General features: G+C 40.4%; 1 protein-coding gene across 1 annotated transcript in view; it reads left to right on the top strand.

Annotated features, from left to right (window-relative positions):
- GRM3 (glutamate metabotropic receptor 3) overlaps positions 1-19,015 on the top strand; it is a 242,523-nt gene extending 223,508 nt beyond the window's left edge. The window contains exons 5-6 of the mRNA XM_004007802.5: positions 4,268-4,442; positions 18,466-19,015. Coding sequence (XP_004007851.2) covers positions 4,268-4,442; positions 18,466-18,539 — 249 coding nt within the window. The 3' untranslated portion in view covers positions 18,540-19,015. The remainder of the gene's footprint in view (positions 1-4,267; positions 4,443-18,465) is intronic.
- The last annotated feature ends 408 nt before the right edge of the window (positions 19,016-19,423 follow it).

The following is a 19,423-nucleotide window of genomic DNA, read 5'->3' as shown; positions in this document are numbered from 1 at the left end:
GTAAAAGCCCAAACACTAGTCAGTGCCTCATCTATGGTCTTCCAAAGCATTATTCTGTTTCAGGGAAATCTCATAGAAAGGACCAAAGCTCCTTTTCTGCAGCCAGGTTTCCAGTGTAAAAAAAGCTGAGACCTTTGTCATCTTGGAATGGATCTAAGTTTGGCAAGAGAGACCACAGCAGGGGATAAGCCAAAAGGGGCTCAGCTGTTGCCATTCCTCCTTCACAAGCACCAGTCACCTGCCTCCCTCATCTTCCAGGGGAGGCAGGCAAAGTCCCAATGATTCACCTGGTCTCTGCAAGGTTCCTCTTTTCATGGTCAATGTAGTCACATGTCCCTGCATCTTTTATGTGGGAAAGAGTGTAACTTTCTGCCCATCAGGGATCCAAATCAGAATAGGGAGGAAATCCGCCCCATGCCCAGAGGAGAGTCAGCAACGATTTCAGTACTGGTCCAGCGGCTCTATCTAAACCCACTTCCTGTTACTCAGCCTGTGACCCCATCCCTCAAATCTTCTTCATTGATGGCAGTAAAGTGGAGCACTATTCATTGCTTGGATGACCACATAACTTGGTCAACCTGTTTGCTGCAGATTCTCAGGACTTCTCTCAAGGCCTGTTAATCAGCCCCCATTTCTCTTTGAGAAAACCTTTCCAATCTCACTGTCACAGCTGTCTAAGACCATAAAGTCTAGATTTTACTCAACTTATTCTAACTTACCATGCTACCCTGCCAGTTTTGTAGACGCTGACAAAAAGGACTTTGTAACTCAAAGCAATAGCAGTAGCTGGAAGTTTAGCACTGGCTCTGGTTCCCTGAGCCCTACTTTCTGCAGACTAGGCAAAGGGGACTGTAACCACCGCATAGTCAGTGGTGGCATAAGCAGGAGGCACTGTGAGATTAGGGAACCTGAGTCTTCTCTAATGGATGATATGCTGGTCCCTTGTTTCACAGACACTATCTCCATCTCTTAAGGCTCTTTGCAATAAAAATCCCTTGAGAAGAAAATTTGGAACAAAAGCAGTCAGAGCCACGGCTTGAAAGATATAGAAGCCCAAGAGGTCGTAGAGGATTATCTTCCAAAAGAACAAATACAACTTGCTATTGGACTGGAAGTGTGGATGTAAGGGAAGTGGAAAAACTGAGGATGGTTCTCAGGTTGGGGGCTGCACAGTTGGGTGGCATTTGGTGTCACTTAAATGGAGACACTGGAGGAAAGGATCAAGTCTGCTTACAGATTCATTCTGATTTGCCCACTACATAGCCACAACGGTACGCCAAGACAGCAGCTGAGTGCATAGGTTTGGAAGCCCAAGAGGATAAGCTAGAACTAGTACTGCATATGTGAATATCATCCACACAGGAAGTACTTATACCCTGGAACTCAATGAGATGGTGAAGGGAAGAGTGTCCCAAACTGAGTTCTGAGACACTCCAGCACTTAGAGCTCAGGGAGAAGAGGAACAAGTTAGCAAAGGTAACTCGGATGAGGAACTGTCAGTGAGGCAAGGATGTATCCAGGAAGTGGTTAACCATGTCAGGTGTTGCTAGGAGCTTGAGGAAGATGAAAACAGAGCAGTGTGAACTGGGAACGTTCAAAGATGCAGGACAAATAATTATATGTAAGTGCAGACTTTTTATAATGTGATTTATAGAAGGAATTGGGCAACTGAAACTATGAGGCTGATATTTGGATTTTTTTAAAAAGTACCTTTTAATTTTACAGCATAAACTGTGACCAAAATGCACCTTTAGTTTTGCCTCGCATTGTTCCCTTAGTAGTGAGTGAGAGTAATCACCCCCCAGCCCTGGACGGAAATCCCAGTGGATAGAACAAACACACAGGGTGTTCACCATGTAAGGCACCATGGGACAGAAAAGCAGGTGACAATGCTCAAGAGGTCCATGACTTTGTGCGCCCTTGGGTAACATAAGGTCCTACAATAACTTTCAGTGGGAAATAGTCTATTAGGAAATTCAAAAGCCTTGCCCATGTAATTATCAAAACCATATCACGACTTAACATTCAATCTTATTTTCTCCTGCAGTCTGGCCTGCCTTCGAGCTGTACCAGTTGGTTTCCCCTTTCTCCCAGCTCATAGTCCCCAGTCCACCAGTTACTTTCCCCTTGGCTCTGGTTAAAGAGTAATAAGGAAGAAGTAGGACAGTCCTTATGGAACAGAGGGCTTTATGATCTTTGAGTCCCCAGTGGCTAAAGACACATCCTTGGGATAATCTGGAAGATGATTAAAGGATGTTTTCATGTGATTATCAGAAATTTCCTGTGTTGTTTTTTTTTTTTTCTTTCTTGCAGGTCCTTGAGTGAGTTGGCTGGCAATTTTCTACTCTAAGTTGTCACACTTAGGCCCAAAACATCCAGCTGTTCCCCCTCCAGCCTCCTTCCCATCCTGGGAAAGGCTCCAGGCCCCTCCACATGGGCCTTAGATCCCCCCCGATGGTTCTCTATCCCGTGGCTCATCTTGTCCAGCATCCCACTCACATAGCCTCTGCTTTGATAAATTCTTAAAAGGCTATTTCAACACATTCACAAGTCTTCTTGCTGTGGTACAAAAGTAACTGGTCCTTTCTCACCTAGGAATCAGGCTCCCAGTCAGAGCATCTTCCCTCCACAGAAAAAGCGTCAAACCTTCTGTGAATGGCCACACCAATGCCCTTCTCTCTAGTGAGGAGATGGGTACAATCCCCCTATAGTAGAGAGGATGTGGAATTCACAGTACAACTTTGTGCAGGCTCTTCTCACAAAAGCCTTCCTCCTCTCCTTTTAATGTCTTAAAATGTGTGATGAGTTTTAAATTTTTTAGAAAAGGTTTAGAAAATGTGCACATTTGAACCTGTCTCACCCTCATGGGATAACTAATCACTCTCAAACTGGCACCACAGTTAGAGCTGAGACAGGAAGAACACGGTTTTAATAACATGTTTTATATATCTATGTAAAAAAATTGTGCTAGTAATGGAGTTGCTATGAATAACATAGTTATGATGGTCAAGGCTTTTCCATCATGGAATTAGATAGTAGACTTTTCTGAGAAGTTAAAGGAGCCTGAAATCAGGGACCAAGGTGGAGAGCACTGGAGTGGTTAGTGGAGCAGGAGCTTTAAGACAGTGAGGAGAGATTTGCTTTCAGCAATTAAAGTAAAACCAGATTCTAAAGAGTTATGAAACACATGTAACCTGATTTTTAAAAAATCAGAAACAGGAAGAAATCTTCTAAAACTATGTGGCTCTTCTAGTTAATTGTTCAGTCTTCAGTTTTCCTTGATTATCGAAGAAGGTCAGACACTTTGGGGCATGAGAAATTATTGCTATCTGGTAATAGCATCGCCTGAATAAAAAGGAAAAAGAACTCTAAAATGACTCTAGGATTTACCATAGCTACTCTGAGTAGAAACTGATAGAAGAAATAATTAATTGCCATTTTTCATACTAAGAGTGATTAAATATGTAGAATCTAATTTGGGATTTTCCAGAAAAATCTATGGGAGCTGAAGCCAGGACAAATGAGAAGATCAGAGAAGATGAAGAGTGGTGGCAAGAGAATAAAAAGAGGAGATGATAAAACCTAGTTCTGAGGTTTGCTTTCTGGGGAAGCAAAGGGATAAAGGGGAAATTCTTTCTTTGAAAGAAAGGGAAAACAAAGATGGACTAGGGAGTATCTGATGTATCAAAATTCCAGAGAGATGCTAATGAAATGCTTAAGAGTAGGTACCTAGAAGAAAATTGACAGTGTCCCTCACTGTTGAGTAAGGAAATCGAGAGCAGATAGGCAGCCCTCCCAGCATGAAAGACAGACAGAAATATGAAACAGCATCAAATTTGTTCTTGATATAGTAAACCTTAAACAAGCCAAGTTGATTAACTCAAACCATCAGACTTCGGGTCACTCCATCAATCAGTACTGACATTTTACTACTTAAGATTCTGACTTCAGTGGCTGTGCAGAAGTATCTTTTATACAAACATAATGAAGAAAACAAACAAAACAAGAAAGTCCATGGGAAGTCTTGGCAAGCCTTGAGGAACACCCATCACAAAGAGTGTTTGCTTACAAATCCTCAGCAATGGTTCCCTGTGGATCCCAGGCTCAGAAGATTCAACATAATTGCTGTATTGGTTTGGCTAGAATAAGAACAGAACTGTAGATAATCTAGTTTTTTCAGTTTGCTCTTTTTTTTAGCATTCTCTTGAGTTGACCACTGTATTGAATTTATAGTCAAGATACTTAACTAGGCAACCTTTTCTTGTAGGTGCAGACAACGACCATGTGCATCTCTGTCAGCCTGAGTGGCTTTGTGGTCCTGGGATGTTTGTTTGCACCTAAGGTGCACATCATCCTGTTTCAACCCCAGAAGAATGTGGTCACGCACAGGCTGCACCTGAACAGGTTCAGTGTCAGTGGAACTGGGACCACGTATTCTCAGTGTAAGTATGGCACTTGACATGGACCCCTTCAAACATAGCATTGTGGTAGGGAGCAGGCTGGGAGGGGGAACAGAAGACATAGAAACAGACAACACATGTCCACCCCGTAATCAATCTCAGTTCAGGTTTAAAAAGTGCTGGTTAATCACTGTGTGTCAGGTGCTGTGCTGGCTGCTAACAATAGAATGACAATGGAAGAGGGCAAGTTCCTGCATTCAGTCTAGCTGAGATGACAGATATTAAATCCACGACCACAACTGGGATTTTTAACGACCTCTGGACTCAGACAACCAAGTTTCTAGTCCAACCAGTTCAGTAGTGAACCCTGAGCACATCACTTTACTGCTTCCTGCCTTAGGTGGTCTAGAGGGCTGGACTAGATTGGTGCTCTATAAAGTGTGTTTTGTGTCACGTAGATGCTGAAGGTGCTTCATAAAAACTAAAAGAGGAAGATAATCAAATAAGATGGAAAATGCAACAACCTAAATACCCACTTGGAAGTTCAAAGTACCTCCTTGCCATGAGCATGATAAACGTTCTAAGAGTCTCTACAGCAAGGAACCCTGTTTCATTCTGTTATTTACAGTTTCTTAAAAGTATCTGACCACAAGGAAACCAACTCACATCCCACGGAATACACCTTGGAAAATTTGGACTAGATCTACCTCCTGTTACAAAGACACAATGTTTTTTCAGCTAACAACCAGCTGAGAAGGCAGTGTGAACTGCAAGATACCAGGATAACTCCCAATCAGAATTCTCTCTCCTCTTGGCCTGCAAGTATCTGAAACTATCCTTAGAGAAGCATTTAATTCTTTAGAGTCATCCAAAGCACAAATGTACCTAAAGGGGACAACCTTTTAAGCCATTTTCAGCTAATCTGTGGTATGAAGTAGGAGAAATTCACTGACAGAAGGATGAAGAAGGGGAAGTGTGGGGGAGAAGGGCTGAAAGTGACAGAGACAAATGACTACTTCACAATTTTGCCCCAAGCCGATTAGAAAGAAAACTTCAAAATAGCTCAGCATCACAGAGAGCAATCGCATTAGTGCCCCAGTTTCTTCAACAACATACAGAATTTTATAGTGCAGTCCTTTCCCTAGCAAACAAAGGGAAGACTGAGAGCTGCCAGCACCTTTCAGGGACGCGCTGAGTATACCACTCCTCCCCAGTCTCAGCTGCTATAGAGATGGACACCTTATTTATTTTCAGCTCAATTTCCAGGTGTCACAATGGCTGAGTCCCAGGACCTGGTAAAACCTGTGACATCATTTTCCTTGTGTCCGACTTTTTGTGACCCCATGGACTATACAGCCCACCAGGCTCCTCTGTCCATGGGATTTTGCAGGCAAGAATACTGGAGTGGGTAGCCATTCCCTTCTCCGGAGGATCTTCCTAACTCAGGGATTAAACCTGGGTCTCCTCCATTGCAGGCAGAGTCCTTACTGTCTGAGCCACAAGGAAAGCTGCTTATTTCTTGAGCAAACAAATCTCTTGTCTAGCAGCCACACTATAACAGCTAATCCAGACAAGAAAAAGCTGGCATATAACTAATAATAATAGCTAATAAAAACAAAAACAGTAATGGAGCTAAGAGGAACTATCATTTATTGTTTCCTTTGTGCTAGGCGTTGTGCTAAATACTTCATACATGTGTGCACGCATGATATAGCTTATTTAATGCTCACAACTCTAGGAGATAAAGAAACCCATCCAAGGTCACACATATTGAAAATGGCAGAACCAGAACTTAGAGACAGTTTCTCCAATTTCCAAACCAGGACACCACACCACCGCATGCTGCTACTTCAAACAGGAAACTTCCCATGGACAAGGTACTTTCAAGGGAAAACTAGGTACTTTCAAGGGAAGTTTCCCATGGACAAGGCTTTCAAGGGAAAACAAAAGAAAGGTTACCCTAGGCTGTGCAGCATGATTTACCTCTGGGCGAAAAGAGTCTTGTTGAAAGCTTAGAGCTCAGACATTTTTCAAATCTCATACATCCAAACCTCAGTAATTTAGATTGGTGGCATTTTCTGATGCATAGTGTAGGAATTAATAAATTCCTGAAAAGGTAACAAAGGCACTTTACCCAATCAAGTCTCTCCTTAGAATTTCAGAAACCTCCATTGACACAGAAACAATGGGGTGCAGCTGCCACGGACACGCTCCACCTGTCACTGAGTCTGATCTGCTGGCGGCCCAGCCAGTTCTTCAACACAGACGTCTACCAGCCAGCAGTTTAGGACTGTTTTGTTACTCAGTGAAATTTCATTCTTTATCTTTTAAAAAGCCTAAATTTAGACCTCATTTTCCCCATGACTTTCCTCTAATTAATCCAAATTAATTAAGTGGCATGAAAGTAACAAATGAGATAAATTTTGACTTCCCTAGTGGCTCAGACGGTAAAGCGTCTGCCTATAATGTGGGATACCCAAGTTCAGTCCCTGGGTCGGGAAGATCTCCTGGAGAAGGCAATGGCACCCCACTCCAGTATTCTTGCCTGGGAAATCCCATGGACGGAGGAACCTAGTAGGCTACAGTCCATGGGGTTGCAAAGAGTCAGACACGACTGAGCGACTTCGCTTTCTTTCTTTCTAAAGTAACAAAGTGAAGTACTTTTGGCATGTTTCTAGGCAATTTCAAAGTGCATCAATAACAAATCCATTGATTTTTTTACTTATAATTCTTTTTTTTTTTAGTTTTTTATTTTTAAATTTTAAAATCTTTAATTCTTTTAAAATATAAATTTATTTATTTTAATTGGAGGTTAATTACTTTACAATATTGTATTGGTTTTGCCATACATCATAATTCTTTATCTTTTACTCAGGGCTCATTTTATCCCATGAATAATGGATATCATGAGTTCTATTTTATAGCAAGAAAATAAGAGACGTAACTTCTCAAGGATACACAAGGATTCAAGTATTGACAATGGATTTTCTGATTTGTGATTAGTATCCTTCCCATTTTAATACATTGGAACCATTGCCATGAAATCCATTCAATCATTAAATGCTTGAATGCCTTCTATGCACCAGAAATTTCTAAGCACCTGTTGTACACAATGAATAGGATAGAATCCCTGGTCCCAGGAAGCTTAATGTCTAGGGCATTGTTTTTCATGCTATAGAGTGTAATCCATGGATGAGTCATGAAATTGATTTAGTAGCTTTGACCAGCGTTTTTTAAAAGAAAATATAAAGTATCTTAGAGTGCATCACATGTAATAGGGTAAATAGCATTTCGTGAAGTTTGCTCAAGTTTATATATGGATACCAGGTTCAGGTAAAATATTTATTTCTATGAATTTCCATCAGAGAAATTTGAAAGCCATTGATCTATGCAATCTAGTTATAAGTATAAACCTGCTACTGACCCACTATGGTGAAAATTTGAGCAACTGGTTTAACATCTCAGTGCCTGTTTCCTCCATTATAGATTCAGTTCAATTAATATTCATTTCACTCCTAAATACTGGGAAGTGTGTTTTTTAAGTAATCAAGAAAAATCTTTAAACTGTTCTGAATTCATTAAGTAAAGCATATGTTTTTCTTAAGTTGTACATAATTTATATTCTTCTGGTGAGTATTTGCAAGCATGTTATTCCATTGGGTTATTGCTACCAATATTGCTGCTGACTTTCTGACTTACTTCCTTCAGAGGTAAAAACGAAAACCTTATGTATGGATAAGAGTCAGCTGGTATAGCCACAAAGTTACCCCCACAGAGACACATTTAGTTATCTATTCCCACATAACAAACTTCCCCCAAAATTTAGTGGTTTAAAAGAAAGCACTTTCATTATGTCTCTTGGTTTTGTGGGTCAGGAATTCAGGCAGGGCTGGACTGAGCAGTCCGGCTCCCCTACGAGGGCTTTACTGGGGTCCTTCTGTGCTGTCGGCTGAGACTGAGCTAATCTGGAGAAAACACAGTGGTTCACTCCCTCATATGGCAGCTTGGTGGAACGCATCTCCATGTAGGACCTGGAGAGCATGACAGACCCTACCCTAATTCAAGGGGAGAGATGAAGTCCCCACTTCTCAGAGAATGTGTGGCCATTTCCATCATGCTACCCTCTCCAAATCCTAAATCCATCTAGTACTGCACTCTTTAGCGGAGATTAAGTGACATGACGCCCGCAATACCTAGAACTCATCTTGACTGAAAGGTGCAGCCACATTAACTCCCAGTTAATTCTCTGGCAAGAGAATAGCAGAGATACCACATCCCTCTACTTTCGAGTGTAAGTGAGCTCCCTGACAGCAACTAAGGTGGTTGCTAGTAGAAAGAGTATCTGTTATTGGGTTTTAAAAGCTGGGCAGTTGTTCCAAAAAATTCAAAAGAATGGCCAAACTCAGAAGCAGGCATGGAAGAAACAACATGGTTTAAGGACATCCTGGAAAATCCACAACCTGAGAAATGTTTACATATTACTGTATATAAGAGAGAACAATTTTAGTTGCATCTGATTAACTATATACAGAATAATAAAAATAAAGGAAACAGTAACTTTTTTCCACTAAATGTGCCCATAGGCTAAGTGTTCCCAATATTTATGTATTTAAAAAAAAAATGTTTGAAATGGAAATTCCCAGATCCTGTCTCCAGACCCTTTGTATCATGGATTCTTGGTAAAGGCCAGAAATCTGGTCCATAACAGATACTCCAGCTGGTTCAATAGAAATGGTGCAAGGAAAACATTTTGAGGACCTCGGCTGAAGGCAACCTGTCTACTTCATCCACTGCGATCAGTGAAGAGCAGGGAGCATCACTTATATGACTCTCAAAGAGGAAGGAGGCCCTGGGTTCAGAGAAGGAGAGTGGTTTTGAAGTCCTGTCCTTTGCTTCGTGATGCCAAGAACTACATCTCAGCACAGTTATTTCCCCACCACCCTCAGAACACTCAAGGGAAGGTATTTCTTTCATAGAAGCATCAGGCCCCTCAAAAAAAAAAAAAAAAACATTTACTAAAGGTGAAGGTGGGACTAGACATCCGATAGCAGTAGAACTCAGAGACCCTGATATCCTAAACTCATACTTGTAATGCTATTCCCACACCCACACACATAAGCAAACAGCCTTCATATTTGGAAGAGAGAAGAAAAAAAAAAAAAAAGAGGTAATTCTTTGTTTTGATCAGCTTTAGAAGCAAAGGATCTTCCCAGAGCTGATCCCCAAAGTAAGGCAATCAAGAACCTATGCTAAGAATCTTAATATCTGCAAATTTAATGATTTTTTAAAAAATAAAAGCCTTCCCTTTCCCATCTCACCTGGCAGCGTCTTGTTCTACCAGCGTGGGTGTACAGTGTAAGGGAATGGCATCATTCTGAGGGGGACAAGCTGGGTGAACATGTGAGGTTTCACACCATAAAATCCTACAGGGCCTGTGCAGGTTAGAAAATTGTTGACACTAATGTGAGTTTGCATCAGCATAGACTGAGGGGAGAAGAGAGAAATGGAGTGTGCCCAATGGTCTTCAGAGCTATTATGTACCCAGACATGGTCCTACGGGGATGTGTAGTTCTCTTGCTCATGGTGATCATTCAAATGTATGTATGTCATTATCATTAAGATCAGCCAAGAGGCTCCTGCTAACTAATGATGCCCAGATTTGGGTCCCAGAAGAGCCATGGGCATATGGAGATTAATTTTTTTCATCCAAAACCTTATTCAGAAAGTAACTTGTTTAGGTGGGAATGTATGAACAGCTCAATTAATAGAATTATTATTACTAAGAATTTACACATTATAAAAAGAAAGCAGTAGTCTAAAAAGATAAAGGGAGGGACTTCCCTAGCAGTCCGGTGGTTAAGACTTCACCTTCCAAGGCAGAGGGGGCAGGTTCAATCCCGGGTTTGGGAGCTAATATCCCGTATGCCTCAGGGCCAAAAAAAAAAACAAAATCAAAACAAAAGTGATATTGTAACAAATTCAATAAAGACTTTTTAAAAATGGCCCACATCAAGCAAAAATCTTTTAATGAAATAAAATGGTAAAGGGAACAGTCTTCTAGCATCACAGCATAATGTGCCAGGGATCGATACCAACAGAAAGGAACTGCATGAGGGCCAGATTTTGTACTTATCAGTGGTCAAGCTTTGAAGATACCCCAGTTGGCAGGGGCAAGCCACTGTTCAACTCTGAATAGTACTTTATAAAAGAAAATAAAGCACATAATACCAAGCTGCTCCTCTACACGGATAGTTCAGAAAACCAGTATAACATACCTGCACTTTATAGTTCAGGGAGTCTCATGACGACTGGCCAGCAAATTAGGAAGTTATTTGGCAACCCACGCTGAAGTGACGGTCTTCTTTGCCACAGGCATAAGTATATTATAAACATAAATCCTCTCTGACCAATGTAGGAAGAGCTTAGCGTTTTCAGCAAGTTAAGCCATTTGCTTCAGGCAGAATACAACCTAGTGCATCCAAATCAGATAGATGTCAATCCATTTTCCCTTAAGAAAGCCAAGTCCACAGCACTCCTGAAAACCACTTTCTATTGGCTTTTTCTCCCTCATTGAGGAAGGAAGGGTAGTCTCCAGCTATAATAGGTAACCCCATATACATGAGGCAGCTGATGTTTAATACCTCTCCTTTTATTTGACATGTCCATCTACTTGTCTCACAACCACTTTTACACACACAGCCTTTAAAACATTTTCTCTTTACTTCTACTATTTTCCTAGGTTTTCCCCAAGTGACTATAGCCTACCTTCTCTAATACAGAGACTGGAGCTGCAAGGGATGATATGGACCATTTATTCTAACAAACACATTTGTAGATGAGAAAACCAAGGTCCCATCTATTAGGTACTTGATAGAATTTGATAACTGAAGTCATAGATAAAACTCTCAAAAGCTTCTCTGTGGCTCCTCTGGACTCTCTGGAGTTTCTACCTCAGTTCAGTTACAGAAGTCATCTCAGAGACCATTCTGACAGTGAGCAAATCTTAGCATCTGCAAATTCAGTGATTTCTTTTTTTTTAAGTTCAAAGCTTTCTCTTAAGCACGGCACATGACGTCATCTTGTTCTAGCAGCATGGGTGCAGACTTGTGTTCCTCTCAAAAATCCATAGCAAGTTCAGCACCGTAAATCATGTCTCTCTGAAAGCCCTGTGACCCCCACACCCTGGCTGCACACAGACAAGGTGACATATTCCAAAAGGGCTACCCACAAAGTTTCTTTGAAAACGTGATTTGATGAAGACAAAGGAATATAGTTAATGGTGACCCTCTCTAATTGTCTATGTCAGAGATATAATTTCTCCCATTAACATAGTTTTTTAAAAGCCTCACTTTCTTGAATTAAATTACGTTGTATAGTTTCTCTTCTGTATTGTATATTAGAATGGAACATAAACACAGGAGTTCAAAGTTCCTAAACCAGAGAGTTTAGCATTGTATCAGAGATATTTATAGTCATATGCATTTCCATGTAACCCCAAATTTATTAACGCCTTTAAGAACAGGGTACCATGTTCAGAACTATGCATATATGTCAATAAAAAAGAAAATATGTATTTAATCAAATACTGTCCATACATTGATCTCAGATGATCAATACCTTAAAACAAAGCAAAGGGTCTAACATCAATTTATTATATCCTATTTCATCTACTTCTTTTACATCTTAAGTGAAATTCTCTAGAGAACATCCATAAATGGAGATATCTGTATGCCTGTGGCAGGAAAACGCCTACTCATATGGAAAAAAAATTTTTACCATTTCTACCTCACCTGGAGTAATTGCAAAGGCTTTGGGAAAGGAAACACTAACCAAGTAAATGTGACCAATTTGATGGATAATACACACTTTGATTAAAGAAATTTTGTGTCCAAGCTCAGCTCTAGGCACTGTGGTCATGGATGAAATGGACAAACTGTATACTCATGATGCTTGCATTCTCATCAAGCAAGGTGGGGCACAGAGAAACCAATACTCCATAATAACTGAGGTGTTGGTTGATAAGCAACGTGTAGAAAATAATAGGAAACACAGGCAAATGAGGCAGATGGAGAATAGAATGTGTTACTATTTTTATAAAATGGAAGGAAGTGATAAGGTGACGCTGAGCAGAGTCATGAAGGAAATGAAAGAAGGGAGTTATGCTGATATCTGAGGAAACATTCCACACATGGGAAAAAGCACGTGCAAAGGGTCAAAGAGGCAATGAGCCTATAGGTAAGTGGTGAAAGGGAGAGGAGATGAGGACAAAGATGGAGCAGATCCTGTAGGATTCTGGAGGTATTGTAAGGACTTTTACTTTTCTACTGAAAGAACTGGGAAAACACTCGAAGGGTTTCATCAGAAGTGGCAAGACCTGACTTGTAAAGCATGGTTTTATCTGTGTGGGCAGAATATAAGACAGGGAGCAGGCAGAGACCTACCTCATTTAGCAGGCTGCTGCCTAGCCCAGATGATGATTTAAATCAGGGTGGTAGTGATGGAAGACAATACAGTGTGCAGATGCGGGGGGTAACTGGAAGACGAGGCTATCAGGATCAGCTTCACAAGAAAGAAGGACTAATACCTGCCATTATTTTAATAGAGTTTAACACTTTCAGCTTTCGATTCGGATCCCTAGATGTAGTAGCATTTACAGCTCCCATTCGTTGTTTGAATTAATTGTTGTAAATGAGTTTCTGATCCTAGCCTGAGAACACATTTGGATAGAAAAGAGGAAAAACAGAAGCAAAACATGCCTTTTGATGGACGTGAATGGTCCTTCTGTGGTCAGCAACTGTTTAGCAACTAAGAAGAGGGGAGAAGAACAAAAAATAAGTAGAAGAGTACAAAAACTTCTTGAGTATTTTTATTTAGAGATTATTGTGCATCCAACTCTGGTATTTCTTGGGGGAGGGAAGAGAAGATAAAGGAACATAATTGGAAAGAAAACACGACAGCATTATGTGGCAAAATGGACTGAGGTATTAAGTTGAAGATCAAGTGGAATTTCTGTTGATAAGGTAATTAAGTTGTATCATGAGTTCTATTTTCTCTTTCCATGAATCTTGTCTCATAAGAAATGAATCACTAAATGGAGCAATCTTTGCTTTCTTAAGTTCTAACTCCACATTTGGAAACTAACTCTTGAGTTTATAGAAAATAATTTCCTCTTCAAACTACTGGTAACAGTTGAAGACATTTCGGTCGTAAAGGGAAAGTTAAATTATTAATAATGGATTCTCTGTCTCCTACTGAGAAATCTCAACATAGCAAGGCTACCAAACAGTTGGCTAGCAGTGTCACCTCTGCCCAGACAACATTATCAACACATGCACTTCTTTTGAAATGGGACCAAGGGGCCCTAGCACAAGTAAATTAAGGTGAAGAGTAAAACAAAAACAGGCCCAATAACAAAGCAGGAGGACAAGGCAACAGATAGTGGATGGAGATTGTATTCCTTGACCATAGCAGTAAAATCTCTAAACAAGCAGATACACTGGGAGAAATTATTCGGGGTCACTGGGAGCAAGGAAATGGAGCAGATGGAAACAGACTGGAATGTCTGTTCTATTTAAATGTTTATTTTTTTTTTCTAAGTCTGATGTATTTATTACACAGAGTAACACACAGATTCTCAGGAATCAAGTCTCAGCCATTGAACTGACTAACAGACTTGGCATCCATAAGAATCTATTGAATAAATATGTTTAGCATTGATTGAGAGCCCAGTTACTCAGAAAAACTGGGTCATTTTCTCCAAAGTCTGGCCAGTCCCTGCATTCCTGGTACAAGAAAAATGGATTTCATGGTGCTAGACAAAGCTGCCACTTGGCTGCATTGATCTCTAAGGCTTCACCAACGTTTGTGAAGCAAAACATGCCTTCTGATGGACGTGAATGGTCCTTCTGTGGTCAGCTGTGGAACTTATTAGGTCTTTTTCAGCTTTCTTCAGTTTTCACTTTAAATAGCAAAAAGTACCATGTTAACCTAGAGTAACAGCTGCTACTCACCCCCACTCCCAGGAAAGCCAAAAATAAGCCTGCATACTTCTTATTTCTGACAGAAAGGACAATTACAGAAATCTGCCTAACCGCACTTAATAAAATAGGCTAAACTTATGCCATTAAAAATCTTGTGAGAATTTCATTAGAATCATAGAAAAGCTCATCCTAAACACACACACACGAAAATGACAGTACTTTCCTCTTCCACATATTTTACTACCTTGGGGAATAACAGATGGACTAATACAGGAGGCATGTGTAAAATATTTATGAAAGGCAAAGTAATTGTGATGGTAAACTCATCAAACAGTCATTTCTTCTGCTATATTCAGCAGCATGTACAAAAATGAGAATATCTTTTACATAATAAAAAATGCACTGACAAAAGCTACAGATGAAACAGTAAAAGAAAAGCAGAAAAATACAAGTTACAATCCCCTTTTATACACTAGAAAGTGTTTAGGAAAAAAATAAAACTGCAGTGTCTTGTGGGTTTTTTGCTGTTGTTATTCCTTGCAAGAAGACCTTGAATTTGCACTACTTCCTCTCAAATAGTTTAGACATTCTATCATAGGGTGTCCCCTTTAAAGTCCCTCTGAAGCAGATAGATAATTTCAGGTTACTCCATAACGTTCCATGATGACGTTCACATGGTGTTCAGCAGATTATGTGACACTGATAGTTTGAGAATTTTCCATGTGCCTGCCTTTGCAGCCCATGTACTTCTTACCTACGTGGTCAAAATATACATGATTTTTAAGAAATTAGAATTCAGTGAGCAAGCAGATCATAAGTGCACACTTAAGAAAGCATTCATCAAATTCCACAATAGTATGGGCAACATTGGAGTAGGTTTCTGACACCATCTTTAGAAATGCAGGTAGAGGGGATTAGACAAGTTCAAGGTGGACAGCAGGGAGCACTAACACACTAATCCCTGGTTATGCTAGACGTACCCCCATGACACATCATTCCTTTTCAATGTCTGAAAATGAAAATCCTGCACAGAAATAATAAAACTTGATCCTGGAAAAGATGAAGAGCTTAGTCAAAATGTCAAAGGCAGTACTGCCATGGGATGCTCACAGCCCAGCCAGTTCTCTGCAAGCACAGTTGATGCCACCGTGCGACTTGAGGAGGAGAAAGGCCAGCTCGTTCCAAAATAAGGCCACTCACAAGCCTCACATTTGCTGTCATTTCTTCAGGATAATAAATTATTTCCCCTGTTGAAATTTCCACTGGCTCCACCGTTTTTTGAAAGGCAATCATTCATACAATCATTCAAAAAAGTATTTATACAGTGTCTGTTCCATGATCAGCAAGATGAATAAAATAATGAAAAAGACAAACAGAGCCCCAGCATACTTTCTAGTCAAGAGTGTAAGACTTAAGATGCTAAGGGGAAAAAAAAAGGCAAGGGGAAAAAAAAAGGCAAGGGAAAAAGTCAGTTTTAAGACTGGGTAACATGACAGAGAGTAACTGGTTGGTTACTTTAGACTAGATGGCTGGATGGCCTTTTTCCAGAGGATGACATTTCACATGTGGCTGACAAGAAGCAGCCAGATATGTGATTAAGAGAGGAAATAATATTCCTGGTAGAAGCAACAGCTACTTTAAAAGGCCAGAAATTGAGAAACATATTCTGTATTAGAGAGCAAAATCCAAAGGGGATGGGGGTTGGAGGAGGAGAGAATTAGGTGAACTCAGAAAGCTAAGCAGTGTCTAAATCGTGCTGAGATTTATAAACCAGAGTTAGGAGAGCACAGAGGCGCCACGGGAGGTGTGTACCTAGGTGACTTACATTTACAAATACGCTGGCTGCTGTAGAGAAAAGCACTGCAGGGAAGCAAGGATGGACACAGATAGCCCAGTGGTGCAGCTGTTACAGTAGCTGAGAGAGAGAGTGCTGGCCTGGCCCAGGGCACTGGATGCAAAGAGACAAGTAGCTGGAGGTAGAGACACAGTGGATGGGACCTGAGGATAGGTTTGGCATGGGAGGAGAGAGAAAAAGGAAGGAAGTGTAAATGTTAGACTTTTGGTTTGGATAACTGGCCACATGGTGAGACCGTTCACTGAGAAAAGGAAGACTAAACAGGGACAGGTCAAGAAATCAAAATTATGTGTGGGCCACTTGATTCTGAAATGTCTATTAAACAGCCACATGGAGATGCCAAGTAGACAGGTGAACACAAGGAAGCTGGAGAGAAAGTGCACGCTGAGTGGCCGGGAGCACTCCCCTGGGTTTCCAGTGAACCGTGGTTTGAACTTCATTTCACCTTGTTCTTTCTCTTGCCTTACCTAGCTTTGATGAAGCAAGAATCAGATAAAGTATATGAAGAAGCTTTGCAAAGAATAAATTAATGCCATCATATTTTTAATTATTATCATGTATCATCTTCCATTAAATATTTATCTGATACACACTGTCTTCACCATGGAAGTTCCAGGAAATGTAGATTATGCCATCCCTGTCCCCCAGGATATTGTAGCTTCTAGTGGGATCACATGGTAAAGAAAAGTGAGCCTCATTCTAAAAATGATAAAAGGGAAGAATCTCTGAAAGAGTTAGCACATCACATGATTCCTCTGTAACCTTAGGCAGCCACACAGACTTGACTTTCTTATTTTCTCACACACCAAGACAAATAGCACAGAATTGAGAGGCTGGAGTTTCCCTAGCAGGGTGTCTGCTGAAAGACTTCTAGTGCTCCAACCATGGTGAATGTTCCCACACTGAATGCCACATAGTAGCAAATTTCACAATTAGCTTCTCCTTCACGTTTAAAGACATTCCTATGAAAAATGAAGTTTCATGTGGCAAGAATATTTCCACTATGATAGTGAACATGAGGAGAAGGAATTGGCAGCCCACTCCAGTGTTCTTGCCTGGAGAATCCCAGGGATGGGGGAGCCTGTTGGGCTGTCGTCTATGGGGTCGCACAGAGTCGGACACGACTGGGCGACTGAACTGAACGGAACTGAACTGAAGCGACTTAGCAGCAGCAGCAGCAGCAGCAGCAGTGAACATGAACACTCTAGCATGAAGTTAGTTTATTTGATTATTAACTGAGAGAGCTATGTCTTTAAAGAATGGGACAGCTGACTGGGCAGCTTGACCTGGGCTGTGGTCAGGTAGCCAAGGAGATCAGCTCCTGTAGGTCAGAGCACGCCAGATGGACAAACCAAGGACAGGATGTCAGCAGTTCCAAAAGGTAATGTGAGGCCATTGCTAACTGATTCTCTTGGCCAAGTTGTTTCATCCCATGGAGGATGGGGGGTATTGCTTTTGTTCTCATTCGGTAAAAGGAAAAATCTTTCAGGGAGACATAAATATAACTTAGCTGTCTTTATATTTCTCACAAAAAAAATGTTCAAAACAAGTTCAGCTAGGAATTTCATCTAGGAAAATGACCCATAAAAAGAATGAATATTTGTATCCATATTATACTCACACCCTGACATAGTCATCACTGTTGTCACTAATGAGAGCATCATCCCTTTGAAATGCCTTTCTTTCTGCAAACTGTTATGAAATTGAAGTTCTTACAACTCAGCTCTCACTAGAATTATCACTGAGGTTATCCACTTGAAGAATGAAAACACGTGAAACTATTCTCAAAGGCAGTGGGTTCACAGATGACTCTTGGGTCTACAGAGTCATCCTGTCCATAGAGAACAAAATTAACGAAGGTATTGAAAATAATAATTAATTTAACAATCTAAGTAAATTGCCATGAGTATTCAATTTTACGCACTGTATTTTAACCAGTTTGGAAATTACCAAAGTTAATTTTAAACCCACAAGTGACTTCTTTCAACAGTGATTATGCTTATCAACTCTTTCCAAGAGGTATGACATTAGTGGAGGTAAGATCTGGGATACACACTAATTTTGTGCAGAGCACATTTTGAAATTTGACCTGCTGCAGCATTAAATCACCTAGCATTTTCTAAAGCCAAGTTTTCCACTTAATTTTAACTAGTATCTAAGATTACCTGTGCCAGTAGCTCTATGGCCCCCTTGACTAATGCAGAATTTTCTGTCCTGCTCTGTTTTCCAGCCTCTGCCAGCACATACATGCCAACGGTGTGCAACGGCCGGGAAGTCCTCGACTCCACCACCTCATCTCTGTGATTGTGAATTGCAGTTCAGTTGTCGTGTTTTTAGGATATTAGATGAAAGTGCTCATGTGCAGCTCCAGAATGTGGAAACAGCAAAAGAATACCCCTAGTACCTTTTTTTAGAAACAGTACAATAAATTATTTTTAAGGACTGTACAGTATATAGTGATGTGCTAGAACTTTTTAGACTGATTTTAGTGATTATTAATGATTCCTTAGAACCTGGAAATAACCCATTGTTTACAGAGCTGAGCACTGGTGACAGGGTGTGACAGGGTCAGTCTAATAGAAAATATGGTGGCAATATTAGATAACTTTTTTTCCTATGAAGTTTTTTGTAGGCCCTTGTTGTAACTAACTTAGGATGAGTTTCTATGTTGTATATTAAAGTTACATTATGTGTAACAGATTGTTTTTCTCAGCACAAAATCAAAAGCATCTGTATTAATGTAAAGATACTGAGAATAAAACCTTCAAGGTTTTCCAGCATGGTGGATAATGGCCTTGTTCTTATTTAATCATTCCAGGTAATTTGAATATGTTGATTTAGACCATTTCTATTTTATTGTTGGAGGAATTTATCTAACTATGCTTCTCTTTACATCTGTTAATAGATACACTGAACACAAGTTTTACCCTGTAAGAGAATTGTAAGCATGTCTAGACTTCTTTGCAGATCTTTACAGATCACATGATCAGAATTTGACTGATGACACCATACATATCAGGTTATTACAGTGGCCCAGACAATAATACCCTTATTGGTTTCTTTAAGCCACATCTGCAAGACAGCCCAGAATTTGCCCGAATAGGTCTCTGAGGTGAGGAGAGAGTTCTTCCATTCCTATATTCCTCTGAATACCAAAACTGACCTGTCAGGGAAGGTTTGATGGCTCT

The sequence above is a fragment of the Ovis aries genome, chromosome 4 (assembly GCF_016772045.2).
Source record: "Ovis aries strain OAR_USU_Benz2616 breed Rambouillet chromosome 4, ARS-UI_Ramb_v3.0, whole genome shotgun sequence".
NCBI classification, from domain to species: Eukaryota; Metazoa; Chordata; class Mammalia; order Artiodactyla; family Bovidae; genus Ovis; species Ovis aries.
This window is presented reverse-complemented; position numbering and strand designations above follow the sequence as displayed.